The sequence below is a fragment of the Megalobrama amblycephala genome, linkage group LG18, assembly GCF_018812025.1.
Source record: "Megalobrama amblycephala isolate DHTTF-2021 linkage group LG18, ASM1881202v1, whole genome shotgun sequence".
Taxonomy (NCBI): domain Eukaryota; kingdom Metazoa; phylum Chordata; class Actinopteri; order Cypriniformes; family Xenocyprididae; genus Megalobrama; species Megalobrama amblycephala.
Genome location: NC_063061.1, coordinates 12,171,955 through 12,191,866, shown reverse-complemented (window position 1 = coordinate 12,191,866; position 19,912 = coordinate 12,171,955). Strand labels below are relative to the sequence as shown.

General features: G+C 35.4%; 2 protein-coding genes and 1 long non-coding RNA gene across 6 annotated transcripts in view; 2 read left to right on the top strand and 1 right to left on the bottom strand.

The window, feature by feature from the left end:
* The window catches only part of gig2e (grass carp reovirus (GCRV)-induced gene 2e), a 29,744-nt gene extending 16,307 nt beyond the window's left edge, over nucleotides 1-13,437 (top strand). Inside the window, exon 6 of the mRNA XM_048167527.1 lies at nucleotides 12,875-13,437. Within this exon, the coding sequence (XP_048023484.1) occupies nucleotides 12,875-13,287 (413 nt within the window). The 3' untranslated portion in view covers nucleotides 13,288-13,437. The remainder of the gene's footprint in view (nucleotides 1-12,874) is intronic.
* Nucleotides 4,694-8,873, top strand: LOC125253522. Its single transcript, XR_007181456.1, has 4 exons — nucleotides 4,694-4,927; nucleotides 5,024-5,311; nucleotides 7,612-7,674; nucleotides 7,765-8,873. It is a non-coding gene; the product is annotated as an uncharacterized LOC125253522 (long non-coding RNA).
* Nucleotides 13,438-14,982: 1,545 nt separating the features above from the next.
* Nucleotides 14,983-19,251, bottom strand: LOC125253514 (gig2-like protein DreN). 4 transcript variants are annotated; one of them, XM_048167514.1, is made up of 3 exons: nucleotides 18,920-19,156; nucleotides 16,147-16,305; nucleotides 14,983-15,784 (listed from the first exon to the last, which is right to left on the bottom strand). In XM_048167514.1, the coding sequence occupies exon 3, from the start codon at nucleotides 15,715-15,717 to the stop codon at nucleotides 15,085-15,087; it is 633 nt and encodes a 210-aa protein (XP_048023471.1). In that variant the 5' UTR covers nucleotides 15,718-15,784; nucleotides 16,147-16,305; nucleotides 18,920-19,156; the 3' UTR covers nucleotides 14,983-15,084. The 4 variants fall into 4 exon arrangements, with proteins under 4 accessions (XP_048023471.1, XP_048023470.1, XP_048023472.1 ...); XM_048167513.1 differs by having other exon boundaries at nucleotides 16,147-16,291; XM_048167515.1 differs by lacking the exons at nucleotides 16,147-16,305; nucleotides 18,920-19,156 and adding an exon at nucleotides 19,177-19,251.
* Between the last annotated feature and the right edge of the window lie 661 nt (nucleotides 19,252-19,912).

The following is a 19,912-nucleotide window of genomic DNA, read 5'->3' as shown; positions in this document are numbered from 1 at the left end:
ACATGGTCTAACAATATATTCCAGATGTGTAACTTTTTGTGTTCAAAATTTACAAAAAAATATACAATGGGAATGTACAACATGAATCTATTTTCCAAACCGTGTTTTTGTCTTACCCTGAATTATTATGGTAATGGTACACCTAGAATAAGTGTGTATATTCGGACTATTTTAGACCAGTCTGGTAGGAACCGCTGCGGAGTATCACAGTACCTGCGTGACTCGTCATAGACATAAACAGAGAGAAGTAGCTCCGGCTACAATGTTCTTCCGCAAAATGCATGCCGTTTTGTTTATGAACTGCTAGAGTGCCAAAAGTTACAGACTTGTTTATATATTATATATATGTTGTGTTTGTGAATTACGGATATTTATTGGATGGAGCATGCGCGAGACAAATTCGAAATTTTAAACAAGCAAGTCAAACGGACTTTCAGAGAATCTTGAGTACTGCGCATGCGCATCATTTGGTTCTGTAAGGGTCGACCTCCAGCAGACGGACACAGTAAAAGGTAAGCCCTACAAATCTGCTTTTATTCATCGTTTTTGCCCATGTGACACTAAATATCACTTGTGATGAGTAATGTTAGTGCAGTGTTTTTGGTTTTCTAAATGTATTTCATAAATAAATTCCGTTTGGTTAATGTGCGCACGAGCGCTGTCTCCCGTGAGGCGGTAACGTTCAAATCTGAGACAGTTTTACATTTTTCTTTTAGTTATTTTAAATGTAATGTTAACTGTTCAATGCTATAAACAGCAGAATAATCACTTATATTCGTTAAACGGCAACTGTAGTAGAGTGTTTGTTCATTTTAGACCCTGCCTGGCCTCCATGAAGCTCACGTGAACCATTGAAAACTCAATAAAATGTGTATAAAACGGTTAACGTTAATCAGACACGATTAATTACTTACAGTGTTGGGAAGGTTACTTTCAAAATGTATTCCGTTACAGAATACAGAATACATGCCCAAAAATGTAATTTGTAACGTATTCCGTTACGTTACTCAATCTGAGTAACGTATTCTGAATACTTGGATTACTTCCACATTGAATTGCATTTTAGAAGTGTAGGAATGCGGCCATCAAATCCTGCTTACTAAACAGGCCTATTCTGGTGTGTTTTTCTGTTCCAAGTCCAACTGGCTGAATGTGTTAGGCCCAAGTCTCCCTGAAAGTGCAACATTTTTAAATTTTCTGTAGAGGAACAAAGACTATGAGGGTGTTTATGCAAAAGATGTTTTGCTTGGTTAAAAAAGAGAAGAATTTATGAATTTTCCGAAAAATTGAAAATTCTGTTTCTGTAAATCTTCCATTAAAAAAAATGTCCAGATTGTTACAGCTGACTATATTCACATTAATGTTCTTTCATCAAGATAGACACACTAATAATGGTCCATCAAAATAAAACAGTCTCAAACTGAATGTGATGGCAAAATAATATTATTTTTTTAAACTATGCCACCAAATATAATTTTACCCTCATGAAACAATGTTATATTGAAAAACATTCTTGGTAATGTAACAACAAAGGCTAGCAGCAAATCAGCCTATCCAAAATGTCAAAGTTGAACATAACATAGGGTGAAAAACTTTTTTTCTAACATTTGCAGTAGGCATTGTAAGGTGTTGATTTTATATGAATGTCAGGTGAAAAAAAAGACAATTGGTTTTATAATAATGAGATTGCCAATTTACATGCTTTAAAAAAGCCTATGAACCTAAAGACCAATATGTTTTGAACCACCTACCTACATATTTGACCCACCTACTCTACATGTCAACACTCCAGAAAAGTCGGTTGTATCGCAGCAGGAGAGCCTGCTCAAAGTGCTTATCTGTCATTTTGTTACGATGTGGAGTAAAAATAAGTCCTCCCTGGCTAAAAAGCCGCTCGACAGGAGCACTTGATGGCAGAGTAGTATTGTACTTTAAGAAGAGGTCTCTGATCATTGGATACATCTTCAATGAAGCCAATGACTTGTCTGGATCCTGGAGATACCTCTGCACCTCTTCCTCCGCTGATGAACTTGTCATCTGTGTTGTCTCAAAAGTGAAGAAGTTTTCATCATCTTCTGGATCACCTCCAACTGCTGCATTTCCAGTGGTGCCGGCATCCTCAGAAGGCTCTTTATGAAGAAGACGAGACTCTTGGACCATTGCTGTTTTCATGGCTCCCCTCTCTTCATCAGCAAGCCACCACAGTCGAAACTTTGGGATGGTGGAAGCCGCCATCCTTGCCTCATGGGAGGCCAACACCTGCCCAAATCGAGTGTCAATGGCTTTTATAACAGCTGAGAGGATGTGGGCTGAGAACTGCACTTGGGTCAACTTTTCAGCTAACTTGGCTTTTAGGCTGAGAATGGTGGGAACTATGTATCCAAAGTAACAGTTCTTTTCTCCCTGGAGCAGGTTGATTGAGTAGGCAAGAGGTTTCAGTATGGCTGTGTACTCTATTAGAAACATTGTCTCTTGAGGATGCAGTTTGGCCAATTTCAGCTGGTCACAGATTCCATTGAGCTGACTCTCAGTGAGACTCATCAACTTCTCGATTGCATGATACTCTGAGCTCCACCTAGTCACTGAAGGTACCAAACATCTCATTTGGGCAATTTCCTCAATTGCATCAGCAGCACCTGATGAGCGATGAGCCTTATTCCAGATTGCAGCACATTTAGACATTGCACTTCTGTATAATTTTCGAGAAACACCCTGTGAGGCAGCTTTGTCAAGATCAGTTGTGGCAATAAGATTCAAGGTATGCGCGGCACATCGATGGTGAGGTGGCAAAAAAAAGTTTAGCTCCTCTTCCTCTTGCTCTTCCTGAAGAACTGCAGAGACATCAGCAAACTGCACATCATCTGTGTTATCCATCTCATCATCCATTTCACAGCCTCCATATTCACTGAATGCCTTAACGAAATTGCTACCATTGTCAGTGACTGTGGCACTGACTTTGCCTTGGATCTGGAATTCTGCATGAATCTGACTAACTTTGGCAGCAATGACATCATAGGTGTGGCGGCCCCTTATCCTTTCACATGCCAATGCAGCAGACTTTCGATCTAATGTCTCTGGCTCAATCCAATGACACGTGATTCCCATGAAACTCCTATGATGAGCCGTCCATATATCTGCTGTTGTGCACACGGTTTGAACATCCTGAAGAGTTTCAGTAATTGCCTCCTTCATATTTTGAAATCCCCTTTCAATGCGCTGCATCAGTGTTTTTCTGCACATGTGTGTCCTACCCCCACTAATTCCTGCAATCATCTCACCGAATGAGGCATTGTCCACTAAAGAAAAGGGCTGCACATCTGCAATTATGAACTTAAGAACCAAGGAGTTTACTTTATTTTGGGTGATTGATGCTGAGGTGCTGCTGAGTGTTGCTTGTTTGAGAGGAGGTGGGGTGGGCATGGCACTTCCTTCACCACCATCATCTGATGCCATTTCTGCTCTATGCAAGACACTGGAATGCTTCCTCTAAAATAAAGAAAGACACAAAGAGCACAAATTAATAACACTGAAATTGTTTTAGCACTATCCTGAACCCATGTTGCTAGCCAAGTGGTATGAGTATGCTATATTTACTTATTTATTAAATCCATGAAATTTTTTGATGAAACGTTGATTAAAATTAAAATAAAATTAATACAAAACGAAATTCACTTTACAGAAAGCCTTTGTGCTTTCTGTTTGAGGTCTCTGTGAAAGTTTTAAAGCAGTCTTTTAGTGCTGAAACACCTCATATGTGCCACTCACAAGTATAACAAGGGTCGTTCCTTACCATTAATGCTTGGAAAACACACATACATTTCCATCAATTAATAATAATGGCCAGCGCAGTGGCTGGGATATAGTACATAAACCTACCAATGTCCGTTGCCATGGTTTTTGGAATGATTTTACTTTTCGCGAGAGGAAAAAAAAATGAAGTTTTAGTCGCATAACACCGTCATTTCAAAATAGTTTTTTGTCGACATTTAGAAAAAAAAGTTTTTTCGCAGTTCGTCGATATGAGTGTCATCGTGATTTCGGTTTCATATCACATTGCATATCGTTACAGACCTGGTAGCTACCTGATACAACTATAAAATAGCAAGGTGACCAGTAAAACTACAGCAGACGACTAAACCTGGCTAATTTAAAGAAAAAAATTACTTACTTTAAGATGCTTCTTCAGGTTGGAAGTGGAGTCTTTGGACGCTGAAAGGAGGTTGGTTGCTGGTAAGCAGAGGTTGCATTGCACAGATATATTTCGTTCTCCCTTTTTTTTTAGTGTGAAATGCTGTTTAAATTTCCAAGATATAAACGCATTCTTGCCCTGGCTCTGTTGTTTCGGCTCCATCTCTACCTGTAGCTGAGCTCCCGCTGCTCCTCTTCCGACTGATCACGCAAACCGCACATTTTTTCGTTTTTATATTGGGGCTTCTGGGAAATGCATGAAGTTGCCTTAATTTTTTATATATATATATATATATATATATATATATATATATATATATATATGTATATATATATATATAAACGTTATTTAGAGATTGTGAAACAGAGAAGTATCCTCATGTAATCCATTGATTTCAACAATGTAACTGTATTCTAAATACCATTTAAATTGTAACTGTAACGGAATACAGTTACTCATAATTTGTATTCTGAATACGTAACGCCGGTACATGTATTCCGTTACTCCCCAACACTGATTACTTAACGATTTGTTTACTAAAATTATGACTGCCAATAATCCAGGTAAGTCAATGATTTAGAGTTGTTTATGACAAAATATTCTCGTTTGTCGCCACTTACTGGTTTAACGTTATGTGTGAGTCTATTCATTCCTATAAATCTAACATACTTTTTATTTTCAGCAGCTGAGGAGAGACAGTCATGATGCCATGACAATAATTGATGATTAAAAGCAGGGGTGGGTATTAAATTCGTTTCTGACTGCTATCGGTATGTATGTAACGTTCAGTCTTTAATTAACGTTACCCTTTATATACAACCACATGTCATTCAGATAATCTCCAGGTGGACTGCACGGGTCCAGGATCTAGAGATCATTCATCATGAGGACTATGTTCCAGGAGAAGCAGCATATCCTGGGTGAAAAACTATGCCTTAATTTTTCCAATATCACTTAGGTAAGACTAAATGTATTTAAATTGATTTCAATCATGGGTCATTTGTTTCAGGTCTACTTGATCATTTTGTTGGCCTGGATGTGAGAACATGGTCAAAAGGTGTGTCAATCAGCATCCAGCCATAAAAGATGCCTTCTCGTTAAAAGGCTCAGAAGGACAAACAGGTAATTCACAGGGTTGAATTTCACAATTCAATTACTCACAGAGACAAAGAGATGTTAATAATTCTGAATTTGAGGGGTCAGCAATTTTACTATTTGATACATTTACACTTTTTATTTAAGTCAAAATGAAATCACTGATTGATGAATCTGAACATAGTTGATGTGTACATTTATTTAGAGATCAGATTTGATATCTTAAAATGCACTGTCTGTCCAAAATTACAGACTTTCCTGTTGTTGGTGCATATTAACCATCATCCTGTCATTGTTTCTTTTCTGTTTCAAAAAGCAGACTTTATATTTATCATTCCAGGTCCTGATTAGGAGACGCAGAGAACATGAAGCTACAGTATGTGCCGTGCTGCTTATATTTATCAAGCAGTAAAAATGCTTAAAACTAAAAACAAGCATTTTAAAATTTTATGAAAATAGTCATTTATTACACTCCATTCATTCAACAGCAATGGCTGATTTCGTACGTCATTGCATCATTTCTACATCATTCCACATGCTTTACACTTTCAAATTTCAGTTTTTAATCAAGTGTTTACATGTCCTATCGAACAGATTAGAAAAGGTTTAAACCACCCCTTACAATCAGAATGAAATTTTAAAATCTGATTTGGCAAATTTATTCTGATGACATCGTTGCATGTGACTTAAAGGGATAGTTCACCCAAAAATGAAAATTCTGTCATCCTTTACTTATCCTTTACAAATGATACACAATCAGATCACATAGGCTGCTTGGCAACTCTATAACTTTTTTTAAAATCTAAAGCTATAGCAGCAACATTAGCTGTGTTTACATGGGTTCTAATAATCAGACTTTAATCAGACTAGTAGCACAGATGGAATATAAAGTCACATGTTAATTGGAATGAATTTAATTATTTAATTCAGATTGAAAGGGCATGTTTAAAACTTTTTTAAAATCTGTTTGATACTATCAAATACAATCCAAAATCTCCTTCCACTCATCATCTTATCCACAAGCTCCTTGTTTTGGCCGTTGAAATGAGCATTTTTACTGCTTAAATATAAACAGCATGGCACAAAGCTTAATGTCCTCATCGTCTCCTAATTAGGACCCATAATAGATAAATGTTAAGTCTGTTTTTAAAACAAAGAAAAGCTGTGTAGTGCAGTCGTGCAATGTGCCAATTGTTTTGACATGATTATCGGGTTAACTAACTTGTATGCAAGGGCTCACAAACTTTGTTCGAACTTTCACAGTGTACGCCTGCCTAAAGGGTTAGTTCACACAAAAATGAAGAAAAAAAAAAAGACTCATCCTTATGTCATTCTGAACATCCAAGACTGTGTAGTTCATCTTCGAAACATAAGTGAAGATATTTTAATGAAATCTGAGAGCTTTCCATCCCTCAATTTACAGACCATGCATCTAACACTTTGACACTTCAAAAAGTTCATAAAGTGATTGTAAAAGTGATCCATATGAATGGAGCAGTTTAGTCCAAATTTTCTGAAGAGACTTGTTCGCTTAATGCAATATACAGTTTGAGTTTAGACTTTTATTCACATATAAACATTAATTAGCAAACAATGGAAAATGGAAGCTCAACTTGTTTGTATATGCACTAGTGTGTTGAATTTGTTTATTATATAAGGTGATCAAGTTTATTCAGAAAATTTGGACTAAACCTCTCAATTAGATTAGATTTACGATCTGTATGAAATAATTTTATTTTAAACATCAAAGTGGCAGTTGTGTAGACTTTATTTGTGTCTTGAAGATGAATGAAAGTCTTAACAGGTTTGGAACGACATGAACTCATGTCATGATAAAAACAATTTTATAACTTACAATATATACATGATAATATTTTAATGATTTCAAAATACTTTGAAGAATTCAAAAAACTTTATAAATCACAATTCATTTAGGCTACATGAAATATGCCCTTACTGTATTTTTTTCTTAAATTATTTTTTTTGTGCTTTCGTGTACATGAAGATGTATTTTTTGAGGATGCTGCTATGATAGACCCTAGATTTAAGGGAAAGGTGAAAAAAGTCTGACAGTGACACGATTATAAATGTAATTCGGTAATTTAACTGATCTTGCCTAAACTCGCCTAGTCAGAGGCAGTTGCGTTCAGTCAGTGTTTAAAATCTGTAAGGAAACAGCTAATAGTAAAACTTGTTTAGAATATTAAAGTAAAACTACTTTAAAATATTATTATTTTACTATATTTTTCAACAAATGCAGCCTTGGTAAGTGGAAGAGACTGCTTTCAAAAGTAAAAATGCAGCTTCAATGTAATCTTCTCTTTCAGCTGCCAGAGGAGGATGATGATGATGATGGCAGTGGTGACCGAGATGAAGAGGAGGAGGAACATGTAAGTTAGACACGCTTTCCTCATTCCTTTCTAACAAATAATAAACCTGACTACAACAACTACTACAATAACATTGTTTTTAGCTTCCAGTTTGCAAAAATCCAAAGTGATCCTTGCCTCAGAAGAGCCTGAGAAAGACACACTTCCTCTTCTCTCACAGCTCTCCATCATCTTCCTCCTCAACACTGTTGGAAAGAGTGTTCTACACAGCTGAGGACACGGTAATGAGAGATCTCAAATTCTTCCTGAGAAAGTCCACATGTTAATTTTCTTGAACAAAAACTGTACATGTATTTTTGGGTGGGCCAAACTATTATTTGAAGAAATGCTAAAAATCTCTATATTGCTCTTTATACATATCTTTTACTCTTTATGAATGTCATCTTCTAGATTTTTTTTATCTTTTGGGAAGCTCAAGGACTGTATATCTTTGGTAATTGTGATATCGTCTGGTAAAAGTTCTAGTAAAGCAGTATTAAAGCACATTACCTCAGTATATATTACTCATACAGGACACTTAGGAAATGGTTTAAAACATTTTTTTGCAAATAAAGTAATAAAATATCTGCTGAATCTTTTTTCACATATTTGTCATTTTTGTGCTAAATTTTGGAGAGTAGTAATCATAAGAGTATAAATATAATTGATAAAATCATTATTTAACTATACCCATCTCTCTAATGATGAAACACTTTTTCAATAAAAAGAATAAAACATTAATCATTTGGTTACATTTATTTATTGATTGTATTGTTTGGTCTATGAATGTGTTTGATTTATGAATTCATGTGTTCAATTTTCTGTACTCATAACTTAATAACACTTGGTTGCATGGTAATGTTAATGTATTGGCTTATTGTACAAAGTAACAATGCTGATGATTTCATGGATGCAGTGTGTTTCTAGCCATTTTCTATCATAATTTAATGAGGGCATCTATTGGTTTCCATTACATATTTTGATCTGCAAATGTATTAACCAAACCAATACAATTCCTTATAACAATTAGAATTTATAATGTTTTATAGCAGAGAATTAAGTGTTCAGTTCTGCATGGATTCTGTGCATGGAACACAGAATGTTCGTTAACTTTGGATGGTATAATGGCATGTTGTCCAATGTCCATTATCCCTTTATGTTGTACCTGTTTTGTCATTCCTGTTCACCAAATGTTTTTAAATAAATAACTGTTAACAATTTTATTATTGTCTGCAGTTGATTGCAATGTTTTAGAATATGGGTGATTCTTTTAATGATGGCTAATATTAAATCACAGTGATACAGTATTTAAATTGTACAGTGAGATACTGAATGCAATTAATGTATGTAAATGCAATTGAAATCACAGTATTTATTTTTTTCTTCTACAGTAAAACAATCAATACTGTAAATACAACTAAAATCACAGTGTTTAATTGTTTTTTATTTTACAGTGAATACACAAAATACTGTAAATGGAAGTACAGTACCCTTACTGTAAAACATATTCACAGTAACTTACTGGCAACAATTAGCCAGTAAGTTACTGTAAATACAACTAAAATCACAGTATTTAATTGTTTTTGATTTCACAGTGTATACATAAAATACTGTAAATGGAAGTACAGTACCCTTACTGTAAAACGTATTCACAGTAACTTACTGGCAACAATTAGCCAGTAAGTTACTGTAAATACAACTAAAATCACAGTATTTAACTGTTTTTGATTTCACAGTGTATACATAAAATACTGTAAATGGAAGTACAGTACCCTTACTGTAAAACGTATTCACAGTAACTTACTGGCTAATTGTTGCCAGTAAGTTACTGTAAATTTTACGGTAAATTTTTTACAGTGTACTATATCCGTGTTTAGATCTTCCTAGGTCCTTCCTTTTTTTTTTTTTTTTTTTTTTTTGACCTAATGCCGAAGTTATAAAACATTTACGTTTTATGAGAGCCATGCTTCTTCGAAATGCTACAATAATTTTGAATTGAATAAAATCACTCAATTTATATACCGCATGAAGCACTTTTTTAGATTAACATTTTTAACCAGCGTTTTTCCTTGTTATGCAAATGTTTTGATGATAAAAGGGTGATTTTCATTGTAATCAAAAAGGCTGGACTAGAAATTTCCTCAGGATAAACATCCTTTCATACAGTCTAAATTTGTCCTTGAAGATCTAAAAACAGGATATTCCTATAAATGCTAAAATCTCTAATTAAAATATTTTCATGGCCCTTTCAACATGATAAACCTGGGGTCAGTTGTTCAAAAGTAATTGCATTTCGGCTATAGAGGGTATGCACGTGACGTCACCGTCGACCATTAGACTGCGGTCACGCCCACTGAGTGGCAAAAGACTGAGCGGCAGCATTGGTTTTCAGCAAGAATGTCGCGAAAAACACACAAAACACATCCAAAACGGAAAAGAGCTTTGCGACTGACTGTATAAATAGCTTTGACACAAAACCTGAGGTATATATTTAAAGAGTGCCGAAAGCTACAGAAAAAAGAAACAAATGTATCGCTGCAATTCACAGAAACAACTTGACTTCAGCAGATAAACATGGATTTGCAGTTATTTTGTGTCGAATTGTTGGATTTTGAGGTAAAATCATACCGTATATATTGAATTGTTATATATTATGTTGACAACTCATCAATTAAATATTTTCCATCTTATATTCTGCATAATTGGGTGTTTTTAAATAAACACTGACAAAAACTATACTATAAATATAAGTTTTAGGGCTGGACAATATGACGATATAACATTGATATAAGCGATTACTCGGATTTAAACTTAGCCTATATTGTTATATAAAATATTCACAGGCAGATTTGCTTTATGTGTTTCCCCGGCGTTGAAATCAGGCACATAGCCTATACATGTCAGGAAACACGACTCCTGGCTGCATGTCAATATCCATGGATTAGGTTTATTTGACAAGTTGCAAGGAACACTTTCGAGTCCAACCTTTAGTGTAATCGTTTGTTTTACTCGAGTTTTCGCAGTTTCCCCAATTAAATCCAGTCATGCGGCAGGTTTTTTAGCCACTCAGTCCAGCTGAGGGATTGCGCTTTCGGCGGGAAAGTGACGTCGATGCATATGGGTTGTTCCAAAGGGGAATTTTTTTTTCTAAAATCATATTAGATCCCAAATCCAATCTTGCTTTTGATCTGGATAAAATCATCAGTTTGTGTTGTTCAAAACTTTTTAGTTAGATTGAAAATCTGGATTAGGCCTACTGATCTCAGGAACAAAAATGCAATAAAACTTTAAAACTGGTCAAAAAAACATTTTTATCATGTAATATACATAGGCTACACACATTTTTTTTTTTTTTTTTTTTTTTTGCTCTTGATTAGTTAAACTGTTAAAGCAATAAATTAGAAGTACACATTACATATTTAGCCTTTTGGTGTAGCCTACTGTTAAGTAAATAATCTTTGAGATTTTGGCACCATAAAATAATCCCCAAACAGTAAACATCAAATAAAAATATTATATTTGATTCAAATTTTTTTTTATCCCTGTTTGTAAACTATATAGGCACAATCATAAGAGATGAACCAGTCAAAAGTTTCTTGGGTGAAAGAGAACACAAAAGCATTGAGTTTGAGGTTTGAGGGTTAACAAGGAAATGAGACACAGCTGAATGTAATCAAGCATAATGAGTCCAGGCAGGTGGTTATGCAGTCCATGATAAAATAGCACAGGAGTCAGAAGGAGTGCCCTCTAATGGAGATCATGGGCAATCAAGCAAGTGGATGTGACACATACTATTATAAAATATTAAAAGCTACAGTCTGTAACTTTTTTTTGGTTAAAAAATGATCCAAAATCAAATTTTGAGCAAGTACATAACCAGCCAGTGTTCTCTGATGGTCTGACACAAATGGACTTATATTATTAAAAGCTGTCTCTTGTTAGTATATAGTGTTGATCATGATGATTGGACAGAACATTTTAAAAGTAAGTATTAAGTGAATTTTTTTTTTTTTTTTTTTTTTTAATATATACAATAAAATTATGACCAGACATTTTTTAAATGCAGCAAACTGTCCATTATTAAATTGGGATTTTTAGCATTTTATAATGTTTATTGTGTAACAATCATAATACAAAAACACATAGTAAGTTAAAGGCCTGATATATATGATATATTTTTATAATCTGACACATGCTGATAAGCATGTCTTCATATACTACTATAACACCATTCATCTTTTTGTTTATTCCTCGTTTATTCTATATTGGCATGCAAATATTCATATTTTTGGAACAAAAATGCAAAGCAGTAGGATAAGAGATTGTAAACTTGATAAGAAAGTTCTACAAAGTTAAATGTTAACAGTGTTATACAATTGTGATGTTAATCCAAAATATGTTAGATAAAGAAAACAGTTCTTTTTTGTCACCCTCCAAATGTGCTTGAAATATCCTGTGAAATATGTGGCAGTTATCTGGAGAGCGAACTTTGAAACAGCGATATTCAACTTTTTCACTTTCATTTTTAATGTTAGACCTCAAATGAAAGTGCATTTTTAAAGTCATGTGTTGATCGTATTTGTTTAAACACATCAGATCAATTGTACTTATTGTTTGTTAACCTGCGTTGCTCAGACATCTGTCACAGCTATGTATAATTAGGTGGGGCATTTACAGGAAAAGAGTCCTCTACAGCAAAAATGAAACTTAACATTTTTTGAAATGAAAAAGAGAAAAATGCACATGAATTTCAATGTTATATGTGTTTTCATTTTATTTTATTTTTTCATTTTATTACTATATTTATATCGAAACTTTATATTACATATATGTATTTTATATAGTATTTTATAAAGTTAAATAGAGTTGGTGTTTTTTTTATCACATCATAACCTGTTCACCCAGAAATTCAATATAAAATGTCTTCTTGCATTACAAGTTTATCATCATGATGGAAAAAACTAACTGAACCTTCCGTCATGGACACACCCAGAAAAATGTGCCATTTATAGACCTGCTTTCAGAAGGAAGCGATCATCGTTAGAAGCGACATCAGAGGTAAGGCACCACTTTGTCTTTGTGAAAATGTATTTGATGCTTCTTTTGGTCATTATGTTCTATTACATTTTTTAAGATTTTATTTGTTTAGATTCAAACATGTGGGCTGAAGACGACTTGAGTGCAGGTGCTCCACCATGTCTTGCGAGTACCATAGAACCAGCTGAGGGTAATGTCTACAGAATGTACCATGGCACAACAAGGGAGGCTGCTCAAAAAATCAAAGTCTCTGGCTTCAAACGGTCTTCTAAAGGGATGCTTGGGCCTGGTGTCTACCTCAGCCGAGATATAAAGAAGGCCTCCAGATACCCTCTGGATTTACCTGAGGACCAGAGAGTGGTTCTGAGAGTGAGGGTCAATGTTGGGAAAGTGAAAAAGATTGACCGTCAAAATCATCCAATGCAGAAAACCTGGCATGATCATGGGTACGACACTGCCTGGTGCCCTCCAAACTGTGGAATGGTGCCAAGCGGTCTTGAGGAAGACTGTGTTTGGGATCCAACACGAATCACAGTCATTGATGAAATACGCCCAAAAACGCAAGGAGCGCGTGGTGCCTGTCATGAGCGTTATTAATTGTGCTTTCCCATGAAGTTTAAAATTAACAGTTGTGAAATATTTTTGAAAATTTTATACCAGCTTTTAAATTTAAACTGCTCATGTGCTTTTAAACGATGATCATATTGTACTACAAACTGGGTATGAATAAATTAAACTTCACATACAAATCTTTGAGTTATGTTTTTTTAAAAAACATTTTTATGGTAAATAAGATGACTAGATAAATATGTATCATAAACTGTAAAAACATATAAAACAAAGGACAAATTTCAGGAGAACCTGGCATTAACTCTCAATATTTATCCAGCCAGCAAGCAAAAGTCAGACATTTTCTTCTATTAACAAATACAATGTAAAATTTGCTTTTAAGGCAATATCTGATTGACACAAATTGCACACTGATCCTCTTCTCTTCATCCTTTCCAAAATTGAAATCCTGAGGGCTTTAAGCTTTTCATTCCCAGCAAGCCAACATTGGCTATATGTAAAATGGTAAAAAGGCTCTGATCATTTCCCATCCCATCTTAACCTGTTAACCTTGAATAACTTGATCTGTACTTAACCTTTGTAACAGTTCTTTACATTTTTTCATCTGCAACAGAGGTGGGAGGGAAGTATAAGTGAAAATGTTGTTGATGTCTATTCCAGGATCCACATTTCTTACTAACACTGATATGTAAATGGTGATGCTGCCAGGGCAGGTGCATGTTTTATACAATAGTTACATTGAAAACTCATTAAAAAATATTCATGAAAGGCTATACAAATTATTAGATCACACATAAATAAGTAAATAGAGAATCTGTAAATTATGAACTTCATGAACTATAATGAAAATCTTGCAGGAGGAATTATTATTAAAACCAAAGGCCCATTTCATTTTAGATCCCAACTTAATAAGGTGTCTATTATAGAGTTCATTGCTTCTTTTAAAATACCATATTTTCCAGGTAAATAGCTTCTTGCTGGATGGGAAACTTAACAGAATGCCAAGCAGGAAGAGAGATAAGACTATAGGAAAACATTTGATAGGTATTTCTGTGTAAATCAGTCTACACCACTACACTTTCATTTTTTTCAGACTCTCAGAAAGCCTTAAGCATGTTTACACTTAGTATTGGCTTATAGCAAGAGTTAATGTGCCAGACTGTTAAATTCTGTAATTAACTAAGGATTTTAGACATAGTAAAAAAGCTACACTTTCATGTTTTAATATTGTGCTAACTTTACGTGCTCAATATTAAGTATTGTTGCAAAACAAGATTTCAACAGTAAATCAAAAAGTTAGAGCAGAATTAAAACAGAAGAGAAAAACAATATATTTGAATAAATAGAAATTACCTTTATTTATTGTCATGTATTATTAAGTGCTTAAAAAATTGCACCAAAATATTACAAAACAAATTACATTGCAGTGATAAATTCAAACTTTCATAATGATGTTTGGCACAATCTGTTTCAAATGTTAAGGAGTTATAATAATCAACTGAACTTAACAGTATTAATCTGATCAAATTAACTGCTATATTGATTAGCAGAATTTTATTAAATTTGTTAAATGTTACATTTACAGTTTTGGTTCGGTATCAAATATCAATAAAATATATGGTTCAACATTCAATATCTATAAAAAAAAAATAATAATAATAAAAAAACATTTCTGCAGTGTTGGTTTGAAAAAAAAAAATCTTTTAAAAATTACCTGAAGTATAATAATATGTTTTATTTATTAAGTGCATTTAACAAAGCTCAATATCACTTCACAGATATTTAAAGTGTGTCATTTAACTAAATTGGAGTACTCAGTAATGGTTACTTCCCTTTCTTTCGGCAAACATGATTCTTCATGAAGGGGCATATGGATGCTTTACAGGACCAGCATTTCTCCATTGTGTGTTTATCCTGGGTTTGCATTCCACAGCCTTTACACAATTTCAGATCTTTCTCCTTTGGTTCTTGTGATTGGCTTTTCTGCTTTATGAGACTTTCCAGAGAATTCTTCGCACTGGTGTCTGTGCAATGGGCTATCCCAATCACAGTGAGTCTCTTTGGGTCAAAAACACAGTCCTCTTCAAGTCCAAGAACAGATGCAGGTAACCAGGCCGTATCATATCCATTCTGATGCCATGAGGTCATCAGGTTCATGTTTTGTCTGTCAATCTTCTTCACTTTACCCACTCTTACTCGTAGCTTTAACACAACTCTGTCATTGGGAGCACATCCTGGATAACCCATTGCTTTGTTAATGTCCCTACTACAGTAGACTCCAGGACCCAGAGTTCCCCCAAGAGAGGGCCGAAACCCTGATGATATGATAGCTGGGGCATTGGTTTTGAGTGTCCCATGGTACATAGTGTAGCCGTGGCTCTTTTTGGGTTCTTGACCTGGTTTAAGGTGCTTTGACTTATCGCAGTATGCCTCCCATCCACTGAATTCCACTGGCATTTTGGCACTTACACAACAGTATGAGATGACAATGAACTCTGGTTGCTCCTTTTTGAGACTGCAGTTCCTACACAACACAATTTTTATAACAATTAAAGTTGTAAAATGTTAAAATAGCCTAACCCTTTAAAATGTATTCAGTTAGCCAAGAAAGACCTATGACACAGCAAAAAGATAAGGAATTTTTTAGTTGTGTCTTCCAGGATATTATAGTATAAAAAACCAAAGTCATCAATATTTCTATGATTTATTTGATGCAAAAAATATATGCAAAATATACATGAGGCACATTTCTTATATTTTTACACTGCTGAACTGTCTCATCTTCAATCTTAGGGGTGGGCAACTCTAGCCCTTAAGACCCACCGTCATGCAAGGTTTAGCTTCATCTCTAAATAATCATATAATGTAATGTATGATACAACATACTTTTCTAAATAATCCTGAAGACTTTGGTTAGATTTTTCAGGTGTGTTTGGTTAGGGTTGGAGCTAAACTCTACAGGGTGGTAGCCCTCCAGGAGCAGGGTTGGTCAGACACCCCCATTCTACCATAAAATGAGCTGTGTGAAACCCTGCAAGAAAATATCTAGTTAAAAATGCAAAGATGTAGTTAACAAAGTGCAATGATATCAGAATTACATGTGAATGTTAACATTTGTACATTTTTTTTTTAACTCAAAATACATAGATTGAGAAAGGGGGCTGTGTACAGAGGGCCCAGAGGATCTTCCCTAAAAACATGATTTCTACTGGCCCAATTCAATTGAGCACAAATACTCCAAAAAGCCTAAACTATGATAATGATATAACAGAACTGGATGAAAAATGATTTCTCATGCCTCCTACAAGAGATTTAGGAGTGTATTGTAGTGTACATTACCCGCTTAAAGGATAAAAAGACATATATTGCTGACACTTTACTTGATTAACAGTGCACAGCACCTCCGAGGACGATAATGGTAACAAGAATCTTCGACACCGTTTAAAACGAACAACATTTACCACGTAGTCTATTTATTAGCGGCTGCTATTTACCGCAGTAAAGATAGTTTGCGGTTTGATATTCAGATTTCTTTTGGCTATAAATACGCAGTGCGCTGTCAAAGACATGCAAATAATACCGAATATCGTTCTCCATTATTTGTGAATTAAGGTGACGCTGTCCTTTGGGCCGAAATCAGTTTTTTTTTTCGTAGCGACTCTTAATTTTATAATGGCTATATCTCCAAATGTTGGACACTTAGAGGAATGAAACTGGTGTCATCTTCACCAGCTTGATCTGTGAATTTTTTCACAGCAAAGCTCTTGTCCGTAAACCCCTTGGTAAGTCCGCCAGTAAGGAATGTGAAATAAAGGCGTTCTTCATGTTTAACGTCTATTACCAATGAACACGCAGACTGCTGGAATAAAATAACATTGTTTTAGGTCGAGCTCGATTTGTGAAAACTTTCACAATAGCATTTTATCTCGTGGTCGTGTTTCTCTTTGCTCTGCCCCCCGTTTTTTGTATAATATTATATATATATATATATATATATATATATATATATATATATATATATAAATGACCTTGTACAGATAATGTACATCACTATTCTCATCTGTGAAAACTTTCACAGTTCAGTACGGGTCAGCTGACCCATCCCAGGGTCACTAACATCGCTATTCTGATCTGTGAAAACTTTCACAGTTGAGTTTTGGGCAGCTGACCCTTCCCTGGGTCACTAGCATCACTATTCTCATCTGTGAAAACTTTCACAGTTCAGTACGGGTCAGCTGACCCCTCCCTGGGTCACTAACATCACTATTTTGATCTGTGAAAACTTTCACAGTTCAGTACGGGTCAGCTGACCCATCCCTGGGTCACTAGCATCACTATTCTGATCTGTGAAAACTTTCACAGTTCAGTACGGGTCAGCTGACCCATCCCAGGGTCACTAGCATCACTTTTCTGATCTGTGAAAACTTTCACAGTTCAGTACGGGTCAGCTGACCCATCCCTGGGTCACTAGCATCACTATTCTGATCTGTGAAAACTTTCACAGTTGAGTTTTGGTCAGCTGACCCTTCCCTGGGTCACTAGCATCACTATTCTGATCTGTGAAAACTTTCACAGTTCAGTACGGGTCAGCTGACCCATCCCAGGGTCATGTACATCACTATTCTGATCTGTGTAAACTTTCACAGTTCAGAATAGTGATGTACATGACCCAGGGAAGGGTCAGCTGACCAAAACTCAACTGTGAAAGGTTTCACAGATCAGAAAAGTGATGCTAGTGACCCAGGGATGGGTCAGCTGACCCGTACTGAACTGTGAAAGTTTTCACAGATCAGAATAGCGATGTTAGTGACCCAGGGAAGGGTCAGCTGACCCGTACTGAACTGTGAAAGTTTTCACAGATCAGAAAAGTGATGCTAGTGACCCAGGGATGGGTCAGCTGACCCGTACTGAACTGTGAAAGTTTTCACAGATCAGAAAAGTGATTCTAGTGACCCTGGGATGGGTCAGCTGACCCGTACTGAACTGTGAAAGTTTTCACAGATCAGAAAAGTGATGCTAGTGACCCTGGGATGGGTCAGCTGACCCGTACTGAACTGTGAAAGTGATATATATATATATATATATATATATATATATATATATATATATATATATATATATATATATCATATTATACAAAAAACGGGGGGCAGAGCAAAGAGAAACACGACCACGAGATAAAATGCTATTGTGAAAGTTTTCACAAATCGAGCTCGACCTAAAACAATGTTATTTTATTCCAGCAGTCTGCGTGTTCATTGGTAATAGACGTTAAACATGAAGAACGCCTTTATTTCACATTCCTTACTGGCGGACTTACCAAGGGGTTTACGGACAAGAGCTTTGCTGTGAAAAAATTCACAGATCAAGCTGGTGAAGATGACACCAGTTTCATTCCTCTAAGTGTCCAACATTTGGAGATATAGCCATTATAAAATTAAGAGTCGCTACGAAAAAAAAAACTGATTTCGGCCCAAAGGACAGCGTCACCTTAATTCACAAATCATGGAGAACGATATTTGGTATTATTTGCATGTCTATGACAGCGCACTGCGTATTTATAGCCAAAAGAAATCTGAATATCAAACCGCAAACTATCTTTACTGCGGTCTGCTACCGGCGCGTACATAAAATTACGACAAAAAAGCAATTTACCAACCTTGCTTTGCGTACATTCAGAGAATTCTACTTCCACTTCCTTACATTTGTCTTTGCCAACAGCATTATAAGTTGTGCTGACGCACAAACACATGCTTTCACTTTCATTTCATGAACAGACTGTGCACACTATTATATCATGCCTGTTATATTTAACAAAGATTCAAAATGTGAGGTAACGATTTGTATGGAATGCATGCATAAAATGACCCCACTACCGTCTCTCAAAAATACCGAAATAACAGAAAAATCACCTACTGAAATATCAGTCTAGTAAATGTGGGCGAGCGGTCAGATGCTGTGCTTAGCCAATCAGAAGGTTCGTGGAGACGCCCTTTGCATGTCAATCATTTTGAGCATTCACACAGTAATTAATACATATATGGGTAGCCGGAAGCTAAGTCCGGGATAGCAGATGAACTTGGAGGCCTTTTCAATGAGTTTGTAAGGTGTAGACAGAGGAAAATAAAGTAACCAGAAACCCTAACCCAAGGAGCAAAAAAAGAAACGAGGAGGGTAGAGCTTTTCATTTCTACAGGGAGCTGAGAGCTTCGGTGTTGTACTGTTTCAGGTAACAGATTAACATAAAGGAAACCCTGAGGGGAGTGTTTAATGAGTGGCTAAAGGTCTGGCAGAAAATCTGGCATTTATGGCATTTAGGCCATTTCTTTTGTAAACTAGTATCCAGGTATTTTATTCAAGAAAGATTACTTTTCTGGAGCTTTTAACAGCTTTTATTGTCTTGACAAGTACCGCCCACTTTGAGCGGAAAAGGCCGTTTGATTGACATGCAAAAAATCTGATAGGCTAATAGATCTTAGTAGAATATGATAAGGGATCATTCTCAAAATGTGTTTAAGTCTTGAACTTCTTCAGTTATGTCATGTTAAAGCGGATGGTAGGCTATTTATTAACATCTTGGCATTAATCAGCTAATCATAAAGGACAACTTTGACTTCATTCTTTATTTTACTGGTTTATTTTATTTCACAAA